This window comes from Canis aureus, chromosome 9 (assembly GCF_053574225.1).
Source record: "Canis aureus isolate CA01 chromosome 9, VMU_Caureus_v.1.0, whole genome shotgun sequence".
In the NCBI taxonomy this organism is placed as follows: Eukaryota; Metazoa; Chordata; class Mammalia; order Carnivora; family Canidae; genus Canis; species Canis aureus.
In genome coordinates, this window is record NC_135619.1 from 27276247 (window position 1) to 27293345 (window position 17099).

General features: G+C 32.4%; 1 protein-coding gene across 3 annotated transcripts in view; it reads right to left on the reverse strand.

Annotated features, from left to right (window-relative positions):
• MDGA2 (MAM domain containing glycosylphosphatidylinositol anchor 2) overlaps positions 1 to 17099 on the reverse strand; it is a 786794-nt gene that overhangs the window by 115106 nt on the left and 654589 nt on the right. For all 3 annotated transcript variants that reach the window (XR_013386160.1, XR_013386159.1, XM_077909189.1), the window contains exon 9: positions 4588 to 4857. Coding sequence is in view for 1 of the 3 variants with exons in the window: in XM_077909189.1 (XP_077765315.1) it covers positions 4588 to 4857 (270 nt within the window). In the remaining 2 variants the exon portion in view is untranslated. The remainder of the gene's footprint in view (positions 1 to 4587; positions 4858 to 17099) is intronic.

A 17099-nucleotide genomic window follows, 5' to 3' on the forward strand; every position in this document is an offset into this window, starting at 1 on the left:
AGCAGTAAGTAACACAGTATCCTCAACTCCATTGCTCATCAATAAAAATATCTTGTGAGGTCTCTGATTAAACCTATTCTTGTCTTTTCAAATTATTCTAAGACTTGAGTGGCCATGCCTCCTGAAAAGTTGACTATCAGTAATGGTATTAAGTTATACAGGGAAAAAAACCCTAGATTTTCCTTGTAGATTTCCATTTAATTGCATTGCAAAATTTTCAATAAGGCAATTTAAAATATATATGAACAAGTGTGATATAATCTCAGAATAAAATCTATACCCCATAGCCTTTATTGCAGACATACCAATAGGAATGTCTCTAATGAGATTCAAACAGAAAAAAATTCTAAAACTACTACTTTTTAAGGAAGTTTACTTAAAAAAAGATAATTCACTGAAATGTAGAAGTAATAGCTGTGACTTCAGTAGCCATTAGGGCTATAAGATGTGCCATGTATTGATGACGACTGAGCAATAAGATGGAAGAAACCTGAATCCCTAAAGATTTTGTGGAAGAGCCATTATGTTAGTTTCTGTGATGATTCTTCAAGACTCAACCTGAGTGTAATAATTTTGTCTTGTTCAAACCACAGTTACTTGCAGTTTTACTGATAATTTTCAGATACTTGAAAAATAATAACATAATTTGTAAATTATGAAATAATATAGTATTACAACCTACACAAATCTAGTTGGCTATGGAGCAAAGGTGAAAATGACCCAAGTAAATGCACAAACAAGGATCACCATAACCCTAGTAGAGGAACACACAAAGAGCTAGTTTTTTTTTTTTTTTTCCAAAGGGCTAGTTTTTAAGAATAAAGTAATATGTGAACAAAGGCAGAGAGTATTGAAAATGTGTAATGATTGAGTGGGAGGTAGCACGATCTAATTTGACTAGAGTTTGGAGTAACTGGTAGTAATGAAGGAGAGATGATTCTATATATTCTAATTGGGATATTAATGAAAGATTTGAAAATCTATAGCAATGAATTTATATATCACCTATAGGCCATGAAGAACATCAACGTGTTCCACTGAGAAGAGTAAGATACATTTACTAGGAAAATAAAGTCCCACAGTATGGAAAATGGACTGAAAGGGAAAGAGGCTGAAAATTCAGATATCAGATAAAAGTTTAGTATAGTATTCTGGATAAGATAATATAAAGCTTTACAGGTAAAATAGGGATAAAATAAAATGATAGATTCAAAACTCCAAACAAAGATAAAACTGACAAGACTTGGAAACTGACATGATGGTGAAAGATTTCTGGGAGACAGTATTTATGGTTCTATTTCTGGTGTCTATACTAGTACTGGGCAAGTAGTAGTTACACAATAAATAATTGCTAAATATTTTCCAGATTGCAAAACTGTCATCAGTAAAGAGACAATACATGTAGGTTGTTTTATTTTCAATTATAATTTGTAGTTATGTAATACAAATTCTTATAGAGTATATACACTGTTAGCTGTTAAAGAAGACACCATTCCTTTAATAAGTTTCATTTTAAAGAATCTCAAATTATCTGTTGATCAAATTCTTAAATGGTTTTTAAGTCTAAATTTTATATAACTATATATATTCTTGTAAAAATTCTGTATAGAAAACCACACACACACAAAGAAAACCACGATTAATGGTTTGGATTCCTACTATTGTTCACAATGCTCACTTAAACCACAAAACTAACCAATCAACCAACAAAAAACTATGCTTATCTTTAGCATAACAATGTTAGTAAATAGAATAAATGAAAATACATGGTATTTTTTGGTATTATAGTTAATATTTTCTATGTGGACAGTGCACTACAAGCTAGATGTTACTGTTCCCAAAATATCTGCACTTACTTTCTTCTTTTCCTTTATAGGAGAATATTCTCACACTCTGATTTCTCAGTAAACACAATCCCACTCAGCTACCTCCATACTCCCACACACATCAAATACACATGATAAAACTGGGAAAAGGAAGTGTGAATTTTTTAGTTTTCCTGGGAGTTAAAGTAAATATAAATGTGAGGGCTGTCATTGCCTTTTAGCTCAACTTTGTATATTTTGATGCATAGTGAGATCAAGTTCACTTTCGGGTGACTGTATAACATTCATGAGTAGTGGAAGAGTGATCTTGAATTTGGTAAAATATTCATAATAATAAAAATTTAAAGTGTTCATAATTTGTCAGGAAGTAAATAGAATTGTCTTCAAATATCTGTTTTGTGTATAAAGAATATATGCATAAAGGATATATGTCTTCTTTATATATCCTATTCCTTAGTTCCCTTCAGTATAGCTTCAAAAGGTTTTGAATTATGGGCAATTCATAAAGATTACTAATTGTGATGTGTTTTAGTAGATGAAATAAATACTTTTTTGAAGTTCCTTCCAGACCTCGGATTCTATGGAATCTGATTTCTTTATACAATTGATCCTTGAACAACAGAGATTTGAACTTTGTGAGTTCACTTTCATGTGGAGGTTTTTTGTTTTTTTTTAACAGCACAGTACTATAAATGTATTTTCTCTTTCTTATGATTCTCTTAAGAATATTTTCTTTTCTCTAGCTTACTTTATTATCAAAATACAGTATATAGAACATCTCTACCTTAAATTATTGTAAAAATAAAGTATACAATACATATAACATACAAAATATGTGTTAATAGACTGTTATCAGTAAGGCTTCTCGTCAACAGTAGGCTATTAGTAAAATTTTGGGGGAGTCAAAAACTATATGCAAATTTGACTAAACCACTATATGAGAGTGGTTACACTTCTGTGCTGTTCAAGGGTCAAATGTATATCTTCCTGGATCATACAATACTTGGAATTCAATTATTTCCTTTTTTCTTCAAAACTATATTAGATTGTATGTGGAAATCTTGAAACAATGAAGCTGGCCTGAAGATAGAAAAAGCACACTGGAAACAAATCAATTCATGGGGATATTTTCTCTCCCTTTGTGGGCCACCCATAACAGATTTATTCCTTTCTGGAGCTATCAAAATCTACTTACTACACCCCATGGATCTTGAATGGGAAAATGTTTTCTTCTGGGAAAAGTGTTTCTTCTGGTCTCAGCTTGTTTTCTAGTTCAGAAAATGGGATTTGGGTCAAGTAATAGAGAACAAATGAAAATATTACAGAGGCAGCATGGTCTGAACTAGCCTAAAGTTAAAAAACAATGTCAACAACAAAAATTAGAAGTGTTTAAGTCCCAAAACTTTGAAGAAAAGGATGCAATTAATCTTATGGAGTGTTTTTGTTTTGGGGGCCTAATTAAAAAAAAAAAAAAAAGATGACCTCTTTCTACCAATAAGTAGGAAACAACTACCTTTGAAAGATTCTTATTGCTTTGGGACAATAATAGGTAATCAAAAAGTGAAAGTACATCATACCATTTAAATTACTCCATAGAATAGTACACTACATTCTTCTTTCCCTTGTAAATATTCTTAGGGATAAAAATTAGCAGAGAGATCTCCATATAAGTAGTATTGTCCTATGACTTCTGGTTTTGTTTGAATAGTTCACTTTAGGAATCAAAGTAGAAATCTTTAAGTACACCTGAATGTTGATAAAATGGATTGCAAAACCAAGAGGTGGTAAGATCCAGCAGAGATGACATCTTCATATGCTTTAGTTAGCTCACTATATTTTATCTAATATCACATTTCAGGTAGCAAAAACAAAATTTTCTTTTAAAATAAGAACTTATGAATAAAAATTTTTATTACCAATGAGCAAGTTTTAATTAAGTCTGAAACATTTTAATCATAATATTTACAATTGCTTTTTAGGTAATTCACAATGTCCAGTTTCTTCTTTTACTAACATGAACACTCCAACTATTAAACTAACTTTACCTAGAATGAAATAATACTGAAAAGGAATAAAAGGAATATGTCCTTTTAATGTATGTCTAACCTTAGCTCAAAAATCACACAAATTTACTTTATTATATAGGGTATAAAATAATTTACATGATTACCCAAAGTTTAATACAAACTTAATATTCTTTTGATACATTGGAAGACAAGAATTGATTGATCAAAATCAATCAGTATTGATTATACTTCTAATTTATTTTATGCTAGGTCTATTGTTTTCCTTTGACTATTTGTAAACCAATGGTAAGCCAAAGACAAAATTGAGTTTAACCACACATATAGTTAGTAAATAAATACAAAGAAGAAAAAACACTCTTTCTGCTATTAAGAAAATCAAAGCAGGTGTTGGTTAACAAGCAATTTTTGTAGACAGAAATACGTATTAATATTAATATTTGCAATTTGATGTTAAAAAGCTAGTTAAGATTTGTCACTTTATTACTTAAACACTCAAAATAACCAACCTCTTCACCAAATCTTCTTGAATTCACATAAACTTCTAATTTTATAGGCACATAAACTGTTTTAACTACTAAATAATTTTGTCTTGAAAATAAATGAGTAGTTCTAACTATAGCAGACAAGCTACTCAAAGTATGTTCCATGGATATGTACACTTTAATTCTTATATTGATTAAGACTAAGATCCCTTGATCAAAAATATACAAACGGTGAAATATTTAGAATCTTACCTGTAACAAGAAAGCTGCATCTCCCAGCTCCCGCCTCATTTATGATGCTACAATTATAAACCCCATAGTTTTCATTGGAAAGACTCTTCACTGGGTACTCTGTGTACTCTTGAGAGTCAAACTGACCCGTCCGTAATAATTTATTGCCCAAGCGCCATTCATAGGTCAGCACCCGTATTGGATAGGCTCTCAGGACCCGGCAGCTCATAGTAACACTTCGGTCTTGTCCTTGCCGGATCTCCAGGAATGCTGGTTCTACAGCAGGAGGATCTGTAGAAGACAGGTTACAACAGATGAAACACACGGTTTGCAATAAGCCAAGAAGTTATTTTTAAGACACATCTAGCAACAGGGAAGGAGTAAGAAGTGGTTGGAGAACAATAGCCGGCATTTCAACTTGGGATGGGAAATGGGAAGCATCATTCACTGACTGTGGGCAGTGAATGAGATTCATTACTTTAAAAAAAGCATTTGCAGGTGAAAGTAGCAGAGTTTATTTTTTCTTTCTAGCTACTTCCCAGAACAAAATATATTGATAATGTTTGGTTTACACTGTCAGCAACCAAATGATGCTCTAGGTGTGAAATGTAGTCACCTAACTAGCATGAGACTTTGAAACAGATAAAGCCATTGGTTCAAGTCAGTGAATTCTAACTATTCCCAGTTTGGCTTCAGAATATCCATTATTTAATAGAATATGTAACCCAAGGATATAATGTATTTCCTAAACTATCTGGTCTGAACTTATTTGACTAATAGTCATAATATTCATGTGTAAACCTTAAGCAAAATTTGCAAATTATACCACATGTGGACATGGTTTCTAAGTCACTGCAAAGACTCACTTATCTGTTTTAATTGTGATTTTTTCCATATAATTAAAACTTGCTATATTAGGTCCTAACCTTTTTGTTTTGACAGAAAGATTTCTAAAAAGTGTTACATACTTCTCATTAGGTAGCATATGCAAAATATAATCCTTTTCATAATGACTCTCAATAGTTAAAATAAATAACAATTACTTCCTGGGCAGCAATGATGGGATTCATTTAATCATATAAACTATGTGACAACTCAGTATTGCCCTTTACAGCACAATCGCATCCTTGAGTAGATGTGTATGACACCCTCTTGAGTTGTGCAGTATAAATGCTGTACAACTCTATTTGGCATCCCTTCCATCAAAATGCTAAAATGTCTTAGGACTGCCACAACAAATGTGCCTTCTGGTAATCTTTACATGTTATTCCATCTACCTTTTATACTCTTGCTGTCCCTTATCATTGTCGATCTGTTGAATTACCCTTCTTGCTTCTTCAACAACTATGTCTCCCACTAACTCTAATTTTATTCAAAAATCTGATTTTTGAGCTCTTTCTATGTAAGTGCTAAGAGTTTTTTAAAAAATGAATGAGAAAAAAATCCTATTTCTAACACAGTAGGCAGATATTTAAATAGTTGCCAATAGTTTTGATTAACAAAATTGCAGGACAAAAAAGATAATTCTAGGTTAGAAATAAAAGAAGTGAATAACACTATGAGTATTGACAAGGCAAGGCATCTTTGTCTTCCAGGATATATAGGAAATAGGTGAAAACCTGAAAAGCAAGTACACTGAGAACAATGGAGTCTGGAGGCCAGAAAGTTGTAGTTGATAAACCAAATTTTCTGGAATTTAATAATTCAGAAGTAGGGAAATTTGGAGTGATTATAGGATCAGAGATATACTCATTGGAATGGAAAGATGAAATGGAGGAGAGATTAATGATACTAGAGTCAAATGCAAATATGTTAAGTGAATACACATTTACTCTCATTATATTTGTATTTGTCTAACAGTGCAACTGCTTATCTTTCTTCTTATAAATTTGTTTTTAAACGACAAAGGTCAAAATGTAATTAATTGTACTTACCAGGGTAATATCCTAAAATACTATTTACTTTTTGTATGAATGATTTTCTGTGGGAATTCTTTGAATGTATCTGACCTATTAGATTATTCAAATAATGGATTTTTTGGGACCATGAATGTGTCATTCATCCAAATCTAGAAGATTCAGTCCACCCATTTATTAACAGCCTACAAAAGCTAGTGTTAGGTTAAATATCTTCAAACACAGGGTGTTTTCAAAATTTCAACAGAGACTGAGTTGGAAAACAACCCTAAATGAAAGTAATCATTACTGCTATTTAATAGAATGCCCAAACTACTTGGATTCTGGGGTGGTTCCTTAATCCCAAAATAAGCGAGAAAATGTGAAACTGAGCACACTCAATGTAATACAGTTACATCTGCCTATGGAAAACTTCTGTGATGTAAGGCTCACTTTAGCAAACTAGGTATTAATGAGCTCAGCATTTCATTCCTTGGAATACCCAGTGAGAAGAATAGACCTTCACAGTTAGGATTAAATGGTGTGGTATAAAGACTTCAAATATGATGAAAGAAAGCTTTAGATGTGAAAAAAGTTAGAGTTCACTATTCTGATAAAATTAGTGTTTCATGGTGCAAGAGTTATTCAGTATGCTGTATTATGAAATATTTAATTAAGAAACTGTAAATAAAAAAAAATGTTATGAGGAAAACCCCACTTAGGAAAGATTCTTTAGAAGAAATAAATAGGTAATTATGTTTTGTTCATTTGAACAAATGATTCTAAAATTATACCATTACATTCTAAAAATATACCATTATACTATACCAACTGTATTCATTTACATTAGCAACTTCTGGTTCAAAAGTTTCCTTGTCAAACCATCTCCCTACATATATACTGAAGAGCAATGGTAATAAAAATAATAATTATATATGTTGATATTGAATATTTCCTAAGTTCTAGGTATTGTGTTATTTAGTCACATGATTTATCTTTTTATAATAGTAACCATTTTAAAGAAGACAATGAAGCACTGGCAAGTTAAGCAAAGTCATGAAGCTATAAAGTAACAGAATAAGGATTCAAAGAAGTCAACTTGACTCCAGAGACGAGGCTCTTAACTATGACCTGTGCTTCATTCTTTTCAATTACAATGCTACCAAATTTTCATGATTTAGTGCTTTCCCACAATATTTCCTTTGAAAACATTGGTTATTACAGTTATCAATTAAAATAGACCTTGGTAAAAGGCACTGAGGTGGGCACTTGATGGGATGAGCCCTGGGTGATATTCTATATGTTGGCAAATTGAACAAAATAAAAAATAAATTTATAAAAATAAATAAATAAATAAATAAATAAATAAATAAATAAATAAAATAGACATTGGTCTATTCACAATATCATTTAGAATGTATAAATTGCATAGGTCAAAAATGGAAATCATGTTTTATGGAAAGTAGAAAAGTGTTGCAATAAAACTGCTAGATTAAAGAAAAAATGTTGTTAATGATGGATTTCAAACCAGATTCAAAATGTAGTGTATGTTACAAAGCACTTCAAGTAAATAAATTTCTGTCTTATACATATATTAATATATATGATGAGGGCATGTAGAAGATTAGCTATCTGGAAGTAAAAGTGTAACCCTTTAAAGTTATTAAGGATTTTCACTGAGATAAAAATATTAAGTAGAAAGTGCTCACAATTAGGTTTTTCGCATTTACTATTCTTGTATCTACTGGTTCCAGATTGTCTGGCAAGTGTTCTAAGTAGGGTTTGGTTCTAAATCTTTAAATCCATATATAAATGTCTAACTTATTGGAAAGAATAATCCATGAAAACACCAAACTATATAGAAATGTGTATTTGTGTTTATTTCTTCATAAGGGGATCAGAGAGGAGTCCATGACTTCTTTTAACCCAGTGTATGAATAAAAATTCACATGCACCTCTTTCACTTGGCCTTTTCTGAGCTACTTCCTTTATAATAAACTGGTAAATTTAAGGAAAGTGTTTTCCTGAGTTCAATAAGGTGTTTAGCAAATTATCAAGTTTGGAAGGGGAGGAGGTCATGGGAACTCTCAAAGCTATACCTGGGTGGTTAGAGGTATGGGTGGCTATTGGGAATTGTATCTGGTGTCTGACATGCAGGTAATCTTGCAGGACTAAGCCCTTTAACTTGTGGGATCTTTACTAACTTCAGGCAGTTAGTGTTGGAATTGAATTGAATTTTGGACTCCTAGAGGTTTCAAAGAATCAGAGAATTGCTGCTGGGAAACACACTACTTATTTGGTGTCAGAAAGAACAAGAGAATTGCTAACCAAGTCTTAAGATAAGTCCAATTTATTCAGCAGAGAAAGATATGAAAAAAGATGGACTTAGAAAAATATATCAAGAAGTTTATAGGGTTTGGCTAAGTGTATATTAAAAAATGGGGACTGAAACAATACTTATAGTATTAATCTACTCTGTATGGCTGTGCAAGGACATTTCATGTGACCTCATTTAATCCTTACAACTATCTTAATTATTTATTTTTAATTATTTTTATAGAGAGTATAAGAGCAGAGGAGGACGGCAGAAGAAGAAGGAGAGAATCTTAAGCAGGCTCCCCAGTGAGCATGGAGCCCCACCCAGGGCTTGATCTCAGGGCCCTAAGATCATGACCTAAGTCAAAATCAAGAGTCTGATACTCATCCAAGTAAGGCACCCAGGCACTCCCTTACAGTAATCTTTTAAAGTTATATTATGATCTCCATTTTACATATAAAGAAACTAAATGGGGGAAGTTACATTCTTGAGCATCCCACACATTATGAGTGACAGACTTTAGATCCAAAACTGCTTGATTTCAAAGTCCATGTTCTTTCCAACACAGCAACTTGAGGAAGCAGTATCAAAAGCAAATTACAAATTAGTCTTTAGTATAATGTTAGTCTACCTCAGAAGTTGGCAATATAGGGAAATGTAGTTTAGAAACAAAATCGTCTATAGCATTTGTAAACAGTTGGCAAGAAAGCAACACCAAAGATTTGGTGATACACTTTACAAAATTAGCGTTCACCTCTATCCACATTTTGAGATTGTTGGTAACAATTATTTCACATTCTTAACAGTTGTCTCATCAAGATAGAATTTTGAAGCTATTGCGTAGAACCATTAAATAGTTGCACTATTGAAAATATTTGTATATTTGTATTATTAATGGCACATAATGGATAATGGATGATGGATAATGGATAGAACCACTGCAATTGCTTCCTCATAACAAAAGTGATAGTATACTCAGCACTCCTGTTTTCTGGAAGCTTTACTTTATAAGATTAATAGATACTATTTATTATTTAGCCATCCTGTTTCTAGGCCTAAAAGAAAGTGAAGAATAAACCAACTCTGGATAATCCAAGGAAGTTTTTAATAATCCAACTGATTTATTTATTTGGATACTTTCATCGATGAAATCAGCCCTAAAATCTACTCTGATTTTCCTTGACAGCCTCTTAGAGCCTACTTGTGTGTCCATATAACTCAATAAGCTGGTTTCAAAGCTAAAATACTTCCATAAAACCTGGAAAATTGCCTCATAACCACAAAGTAAAACGATATCTGAGGTTGAGTTCTTAGGGAAGAAGCAGAAGAACTGCAAGAAACTAAATCCTTTAAACCTCAACCCCCGCAAAAAATACAAAAAAAAAAAAAAAAAAGAAAGAAAAAAACAACCTCAACCCATTTTGTCCTTTGTATTCATTAATGCAAGGAATATTTCAGAAACATAAGCAATAAGGATCATTTCAATAAAACTAGCCTTTTAATTAATTCTAAGTCAACCTAAGCAGAACAACCTTCACAGAAAATGAAATTGCAATATCCACAATTTGTGCTGATGTCTGATTTACAATTCATAGTAAATGAAAAAAAAAAAGAGTGACTAAATTGGACAAGTTTTGAATCTGGACTACAGACTATGATGTGATGCAACTGTCCTTGTGATTTAAAAATTGATATATGTTATAAAAGTTCAGTTTCACAATTAGCTCAGTTTAAAATAAAACAGAACATAAATAGAATCATTTCTTCAACTACCACCTCAGAATAGGTTTTAGGACTGAAAAAACTGAGGAAACCGTCTAATGTTCACTTGTATATAATAAAAGAAGAATCTGCATTCAGAAGCTGCAGTAGCTTACCAATGATCATGATGCCAATTCTCAAAACTTTTGGATAAGAGCTTACATTTTATATTTAGTTTTAAGTTCAGGAAGTGAAGTTCTTTCTTTCCCAAGAGGATTTACAGTTTCTGATGGAATTAAAGGGAAATTGAAAGATCTATACAGCAGTGGTTCTGACATAGAAGATTAAACTTTGAATAATTTAAAATAAAAATCTTTGAATATTCTTGTGGTTCTGGTATGAAAATAAGATACAGGAATAAAAGATGTGGATTTATAGATATGACTTGAAGGCTCCTCTAGCACATGCATTGGGGATGTTTAGAAAAGAAGACATGACATTGGGAGTAGGAAAGTGAAGTAAGTAAAGGCAAAGCAAGAGAGGATGGTACATACAAACAGATTTGATACAAAAATAAAGGAAACAAAGGGCAAGTTAAGACATTCAATACAGTAGAAGTCCTGCATTTTTAAGGAAGGAGAAATGTTGTTTTGATAAAGCCCCAATTAAGTAAATCATTAAAGTGGTTGGTCTAACAAAAATATATTTAAAATGTTGCATTTTCTATCTGGAAGCCCATTATGTCTAGCCATTTCATATGTTGATTGCTCTTGCTAAATCATAGGATTTTACTTCTGAAAACAGATGTATGCTTTGACAAATGAAACATGAATTCATTTATCCTTTATAAATCAGATATATAGATAACATAGATCATTAACACGATAGTGAACAGAGTATATAAAGAAATTTTCAGAAATAAAGAGGGAGACCCGACAAAGAATTATCCTCGAAGATCTTGATATGAAATAATGAAGCCTAATCTAGGCTAAAAGTGTATGATGTGTTGCTATGGTCTTGGTAGAAAGGAACTATAAAAAATGGACTTCAACACTGAAAATGTTAGAGAGTAGAAGTTGCAGAGTTTTCAGTTTTTGCTCTTGGTTTATGATATCATTCAAATAGTGTTTTTATATTTAGTAGATACTTTAGTTATCTTTCTTTCAAGGCTGAAAACATTCTTTATGTACATGTATTTATACATAAAATATTTTCAACAAAAACAATAAACAAATAAGAAAACCAAAATGATTATAATTCCAGTGGGTACAAAACTGTATCATCAAATAGAGTTGTAGTTCCAATATGCAAATAAGATATATTGTTTTAATTTACTTGCCTGCCTTATCATAACAAAGATAAACACTCTCATGAAAAAAATTGTTAAGAACCACTCATAGCCAGAAAGTACTTAAATTAATATAGCATTCTAATCTAATTTGGGCATCAAAAATGGCTTCTTCATTTACTATAATTTGACAAAAACATTTAGTAATCCATAGGCCCCTCTGATATGTGGTTTTTCACAATCCAGTTTCAGTTACCTGCAGTCAACCACCAACCCTGAAGGATCTGATCCTTCTGACATAAAGTCAGACAGAAGGACAATAGCAGTCTAATGGTACATCACAATGCCTGTGTCATTCACCTCACTTCATCTCACATCATCACAAGAAGGGGAGTACAATGTAATATGATACTTTTTGAGAAACAGAAAGAAGAACAGAAAAAGAGAGAGAAATCACATTCACATAGCTTTTATTACAGTATATTGTTATAATTGTTTTATTTTATTATTAGTTAACTTATTTACAATTTACAATTTTTAAATTGTAATTTTTAAATTTAAAATTTTTAAATTTAAAATTTTAAATTTTAAATTGTAATTTTAGAATTTACAATTTTTATGGTAAACTTTATCATAGGTATCTACATATAGGAAAAAAAAGCATCAGAATATAGGGTTTGGCATCATCTATGGTTTCAGGCAACCACTGGGAATCTTGGAAGTATCCCCTGTGGATAAGGAAACACTACTATAGATGCTAATAGTCAAGAAGTACATTAAATATCATTCATGTAGAAATGGGAGATATAGGTAGTGATTTAGACAGCCCTAGTTATAATATTGACATAAATTACAGGGATCTCTAGTGAATGCTTTCAAGATATACTATATACTTCAAAATAGTTAATAATGACCTAAAAAAGACTCCATATTTTTTCACTGCATTTCACATAGTAGTAATGACAAAAGAAGCAAAGCTCTTTTTAATATGCTGCAAATTCTTGTATATCAAAAAACTATACATCTGAAGTTTCAGCTTCTGTGATTATTGTTGGTAACAGAGGGATAAATGCTTTCATTGCTTCTGCCAAGCGATAGTTGCTGCATTTGCAAACATTGGGAAATGTTACAGAAGCCCCATTAAAAAGTGCCAAATCTTTCTTAAAGAATGATTCAAAGATGTAAAACAGTATTTATATCCCTATTCACACACTTTGGAATGTTTTTTGGTAATTATACATTTATATTAAATACTGAGTTTGCAAAATAGGTCCTTTCCCAGAGTTTCTGTAGGTAGATACATTGACTGAGATGTAAACACATTTGTGTTAGTGTTTGACTTTGTAAAATGTCTGTATTTCAGATTGAAAAATTCTGACCATCTCTGAATTTAAAAGCCCTCATTATTTTTCCTTGAAGCCCCCCACATATTCATGTCAATAAATAAATATCTGTTGAGAAAAGGAATTATGTGAAGCACCATGTAAGACTTGGAATCTGAACTGATGATAAAAAATGAAAAATAGAAGGATGTATACTTATTAATACAGCTATATGCAAATCAGTGTGTCAGACACTGTGAGAAATAAAAGTCCCTACCTCATAGAGCTTATAGTCTAGTTGGAGAAGATAAGGTTTAAATATATGAATATTTAAATAGCATAATGGATAAGTTTAATAGAGCTTGAAAAAGGCCAAGTGGTGGGTGTGAAATAAATGGTATAAAGATTTAATGCTTTAAGGAGAGCGTCACTGGGGATGGAATCATTTAAGTTTTCATAAGGTAGCTTTTAAACAATCTTATGAGTAAACAGAGAGGAAGGAGCCACGAAAATTGCACAAAAGTAACACTGTGGAAAGATGCTGGGACTGAAAATACAGGCATTGTACCCTTCTTGAACTTTTACTTAAAATATCTGGGTCTCAGTTCATGCAAAGATTTGGATTGACCACAGAAGTGAATGATTCTGTCAACAAAATTAGAGAGGTGGCAATCCCAAAAGCATGTTGACTACAGTGATGGTCAGGACGGTATGATTTTCAGTGCAGCATAGTGTCAGAGGTTGAGTAGTATTTGATAGGTATTGAACAAGATCCATGCATTCAATCATTCAAAGTATTTGAACATAACTTAAAAATCAAATCTTCTTTGGGCATTGTATTCCAGAGTTATGTCAGACACAAGTCCCACTCTCAGATCCCACTTGCAGTTTTCCTCAGTGAATAAGACATACTCAGTAGTGACTGTAATGCAAGACACAGTGTCATACAGGCGCTAGCATGGAGACAAGGTGCATAACCATGTAATTAATCTCCTAAAGCTTGCATAAGAGGTCCCTAACTTATTAAATTTATATGAATTTTGAAATATGTAATTATTGGCTTACAAATTAGTTTTAATATATTGATGGAATAAAAATTTAGTTTCTTTTAAAACTAATTAAAATATTTTTAAAGTATAACACATATCCATATGCATTCCTGAAGACATTTTAATATTATATTAAATATTAAAATAAGCACAATAATCATTTTGAGTATATAATCATGTATCTAATTTCTTAACTGAATACGTTTTTATTTTCAATTTATTTTTATTTTTTTATAAATTTTTTTTATTGGTGTCAATTTGCCAACATATAGAATAACACCCAGTGCTCATCTCATCAAGTGCCCCCCTCAGTGCCTGTCACCCAGTCACCCCCCACCCCCACCCTCCTCCCCTTCCACCACACCTAGTTCGTTTCCCAGAGTTAGGAGTCTCTCATGTCTGTCTCCCTTTCTGATATTTCCCACTCATTTTTTCTCCTTTCCCCTTTATTCCCTTTCACTATTCTTTATATTCCCCAAATGAATGAGACCATATAATGTTTGTCCTTCTCCGATTGACTTATTTCACTCAGCATAATACCCTCTAGTTCCATCTACGTCGAAGCAAGTGGTGGGTATTTGTCGTTTCTAATGGCTGAGGAATATTCCATTGTATACATAGACCACATCTTCTTTATCCATTCATCTTTCGGTGGACACCGAAGCTCCTTCCACAGTTTGGCTATTGTAGACATTGCTGCTATAAACATCGGGTTGCAGGTGTCCCGGCATTTCATTGCATCTGTATCTTTGGGGTAAATCCCCAGCAGTGCAATTGCTGGGTGGTAGGGCAGATCTATTTTGAACTCTTTGAGGAACCTCCACACAGTTTTCCAGAATGGCTGCACCAGTTCACATTCCCACCAACAGTGCAGGAGGGTTCCCCTTTCTCCACATCCTCTCCAACATTTGTGCTTCCTGCCTTGTTGGTTTTCCCCATTCTCACTGGTGTGAGGTGGTAACTCATTGTGGTTTTGATTTGTATTTCCCTGATGGCAAGGGATGCGGAGCATTTTCTCATGTGCGTGTTGGCCATGTCTATGTCTTCCTCTGTGAGATTTCTCTTCGTGTCTTTTGCCCATTTCATGATTGGATTGTTTGTTTCTTTGGTGTTGAGTTGTATAAGTTCTTTATAGATCTTGGAAACTAGCCCTTTATCTAATATGTCATTTGCAAATATCTTCTCCCATTCTGTAGGTTGTCTTTTAGTTTTGTTGACTGTATCCTTTGCTGTGCAAAAGCTTCTTAACTTGATGAAGTCCCAATAGTTCATTTTTGCTTTTGTTTCTCTTGCCTTCATGGATGTATCTTGCAAGAAGTTACTGTGGCCAAGTTCAAAAAGGGATTGCATTAAACGTGTAAATTGCCCTGGGTAATATTGACATTTTCACAATATTAATTCTTCCAATCCATGAGCATGGGATATTTCTCCATCTCTTTGTGTCTTCCTCAATTTCTTTCAGAAGTGTTCTGTAGTTTTTAGGGTATAGGTCCTTTACCTCTTTGGTTACCAAATCAATGCCCAGAATTCAGTGGCATTTCTATACACTAACAATGAGACTGAAGAAAGAAATAAAGGAGTCAATCCCATTTACAATTGCACCCAAAAGCATAAGATACCTAGGAATTAACTGAATACTTATCTGTCATTAATATTTATTTAATAAATGTATTTCTCCATATGATCTTTTTATTTTGAATTTTTCGTAAAGTTTCCTATAATTTACATCACAGTTGCATTTTATGATCAACAAATTTCAATTAAGGTAATATTCAATTTACTTTTCTCTGTCAATCAGATTACTATTAAGAAAATAGTCTCTTTAAATGTGCTTCCAAAGGAGCACTATCAAAATACTGCTACCAAAAGCAGAGATTTCCTAAAGTGCCAAAGATTTAAAAATTAAATGTCACACATTCGAGTGTTTGTTTCATTTGTTCAGTCTCCCTTTGCTGTGTAGGGATGAATTTCAATATTTTCCTGGTTGCAGGCCTTACTTTCAGTAACGTCACTGTACTGAAAGTTTCAAAAGCCAAAGTTTTTGGCACTCCACACATTGAAAAAATTAGTGGCTGTATGGTACTTTTCACTAACATTATATTTGTTATTCATGCCTTTCAAAACAGAGAAGAGATGATGAGAGTTTTTTTTTTGTGTGTGGGGGGGGGGATGATGAGAGTTTTGATTAATTCTCTTCTTCATCCAGCAAAATGCTGCCCTCAAAGTACCTACTGAAGTGTTCAATAAAATTAGTTTGAATATTAATTTATAATTAATACAGAACTAAGAGTATCACTAATAATAAGTATACACATAAGGAAGGCTATAAATATATTAGTAACAATATAGGTATATTATTGTAATAAGACACATCAAAATATTTTTCATGATTCCACTGAACATTTCAAATCAAATCTCTGACTTCCAACTCTTGGAAGTATTCCTAGCTAGCCTCCACATCCTTAGCCTTCCTTCTTTACTTATTTTCTCAAAAACAAGAAAGTATACCCAGTATTTAATTTCCCTGGTGTGAAACTAAGTATCTGGCATGCATCTCCAATTCCTCAAACATGTATTCCAATTCCTAAGGAAATAAAAATCAGGAATGATAATCTCTTGGGAAGTGTTAACAGTCATATTTCCACTTTTAATTTATTTTTATGAATTTTTATAAATCATTTCACAAGGTTTCCTCAAGATTTCTTGCTTCACCTTTACCTAACAATGATCTTCCAAAAATAACTTTGGCCCAGATTTTGGATTAATTTATAATGAATGGCCTCATTGAAGCTTGTCTATGCACTATGGAATATATCATCTGTTGATTTTGCTCTTTTTTTTTTTTAAGATTTTTTTTTAATTTTTATTTATTTATGATAGTCACAGAGAGAGAGAGAGAGAGGCAGAGACACAGGCAGAGGGAGAAGCAGGCTCCATGCACTGGGAGCCCGATGTGGGATT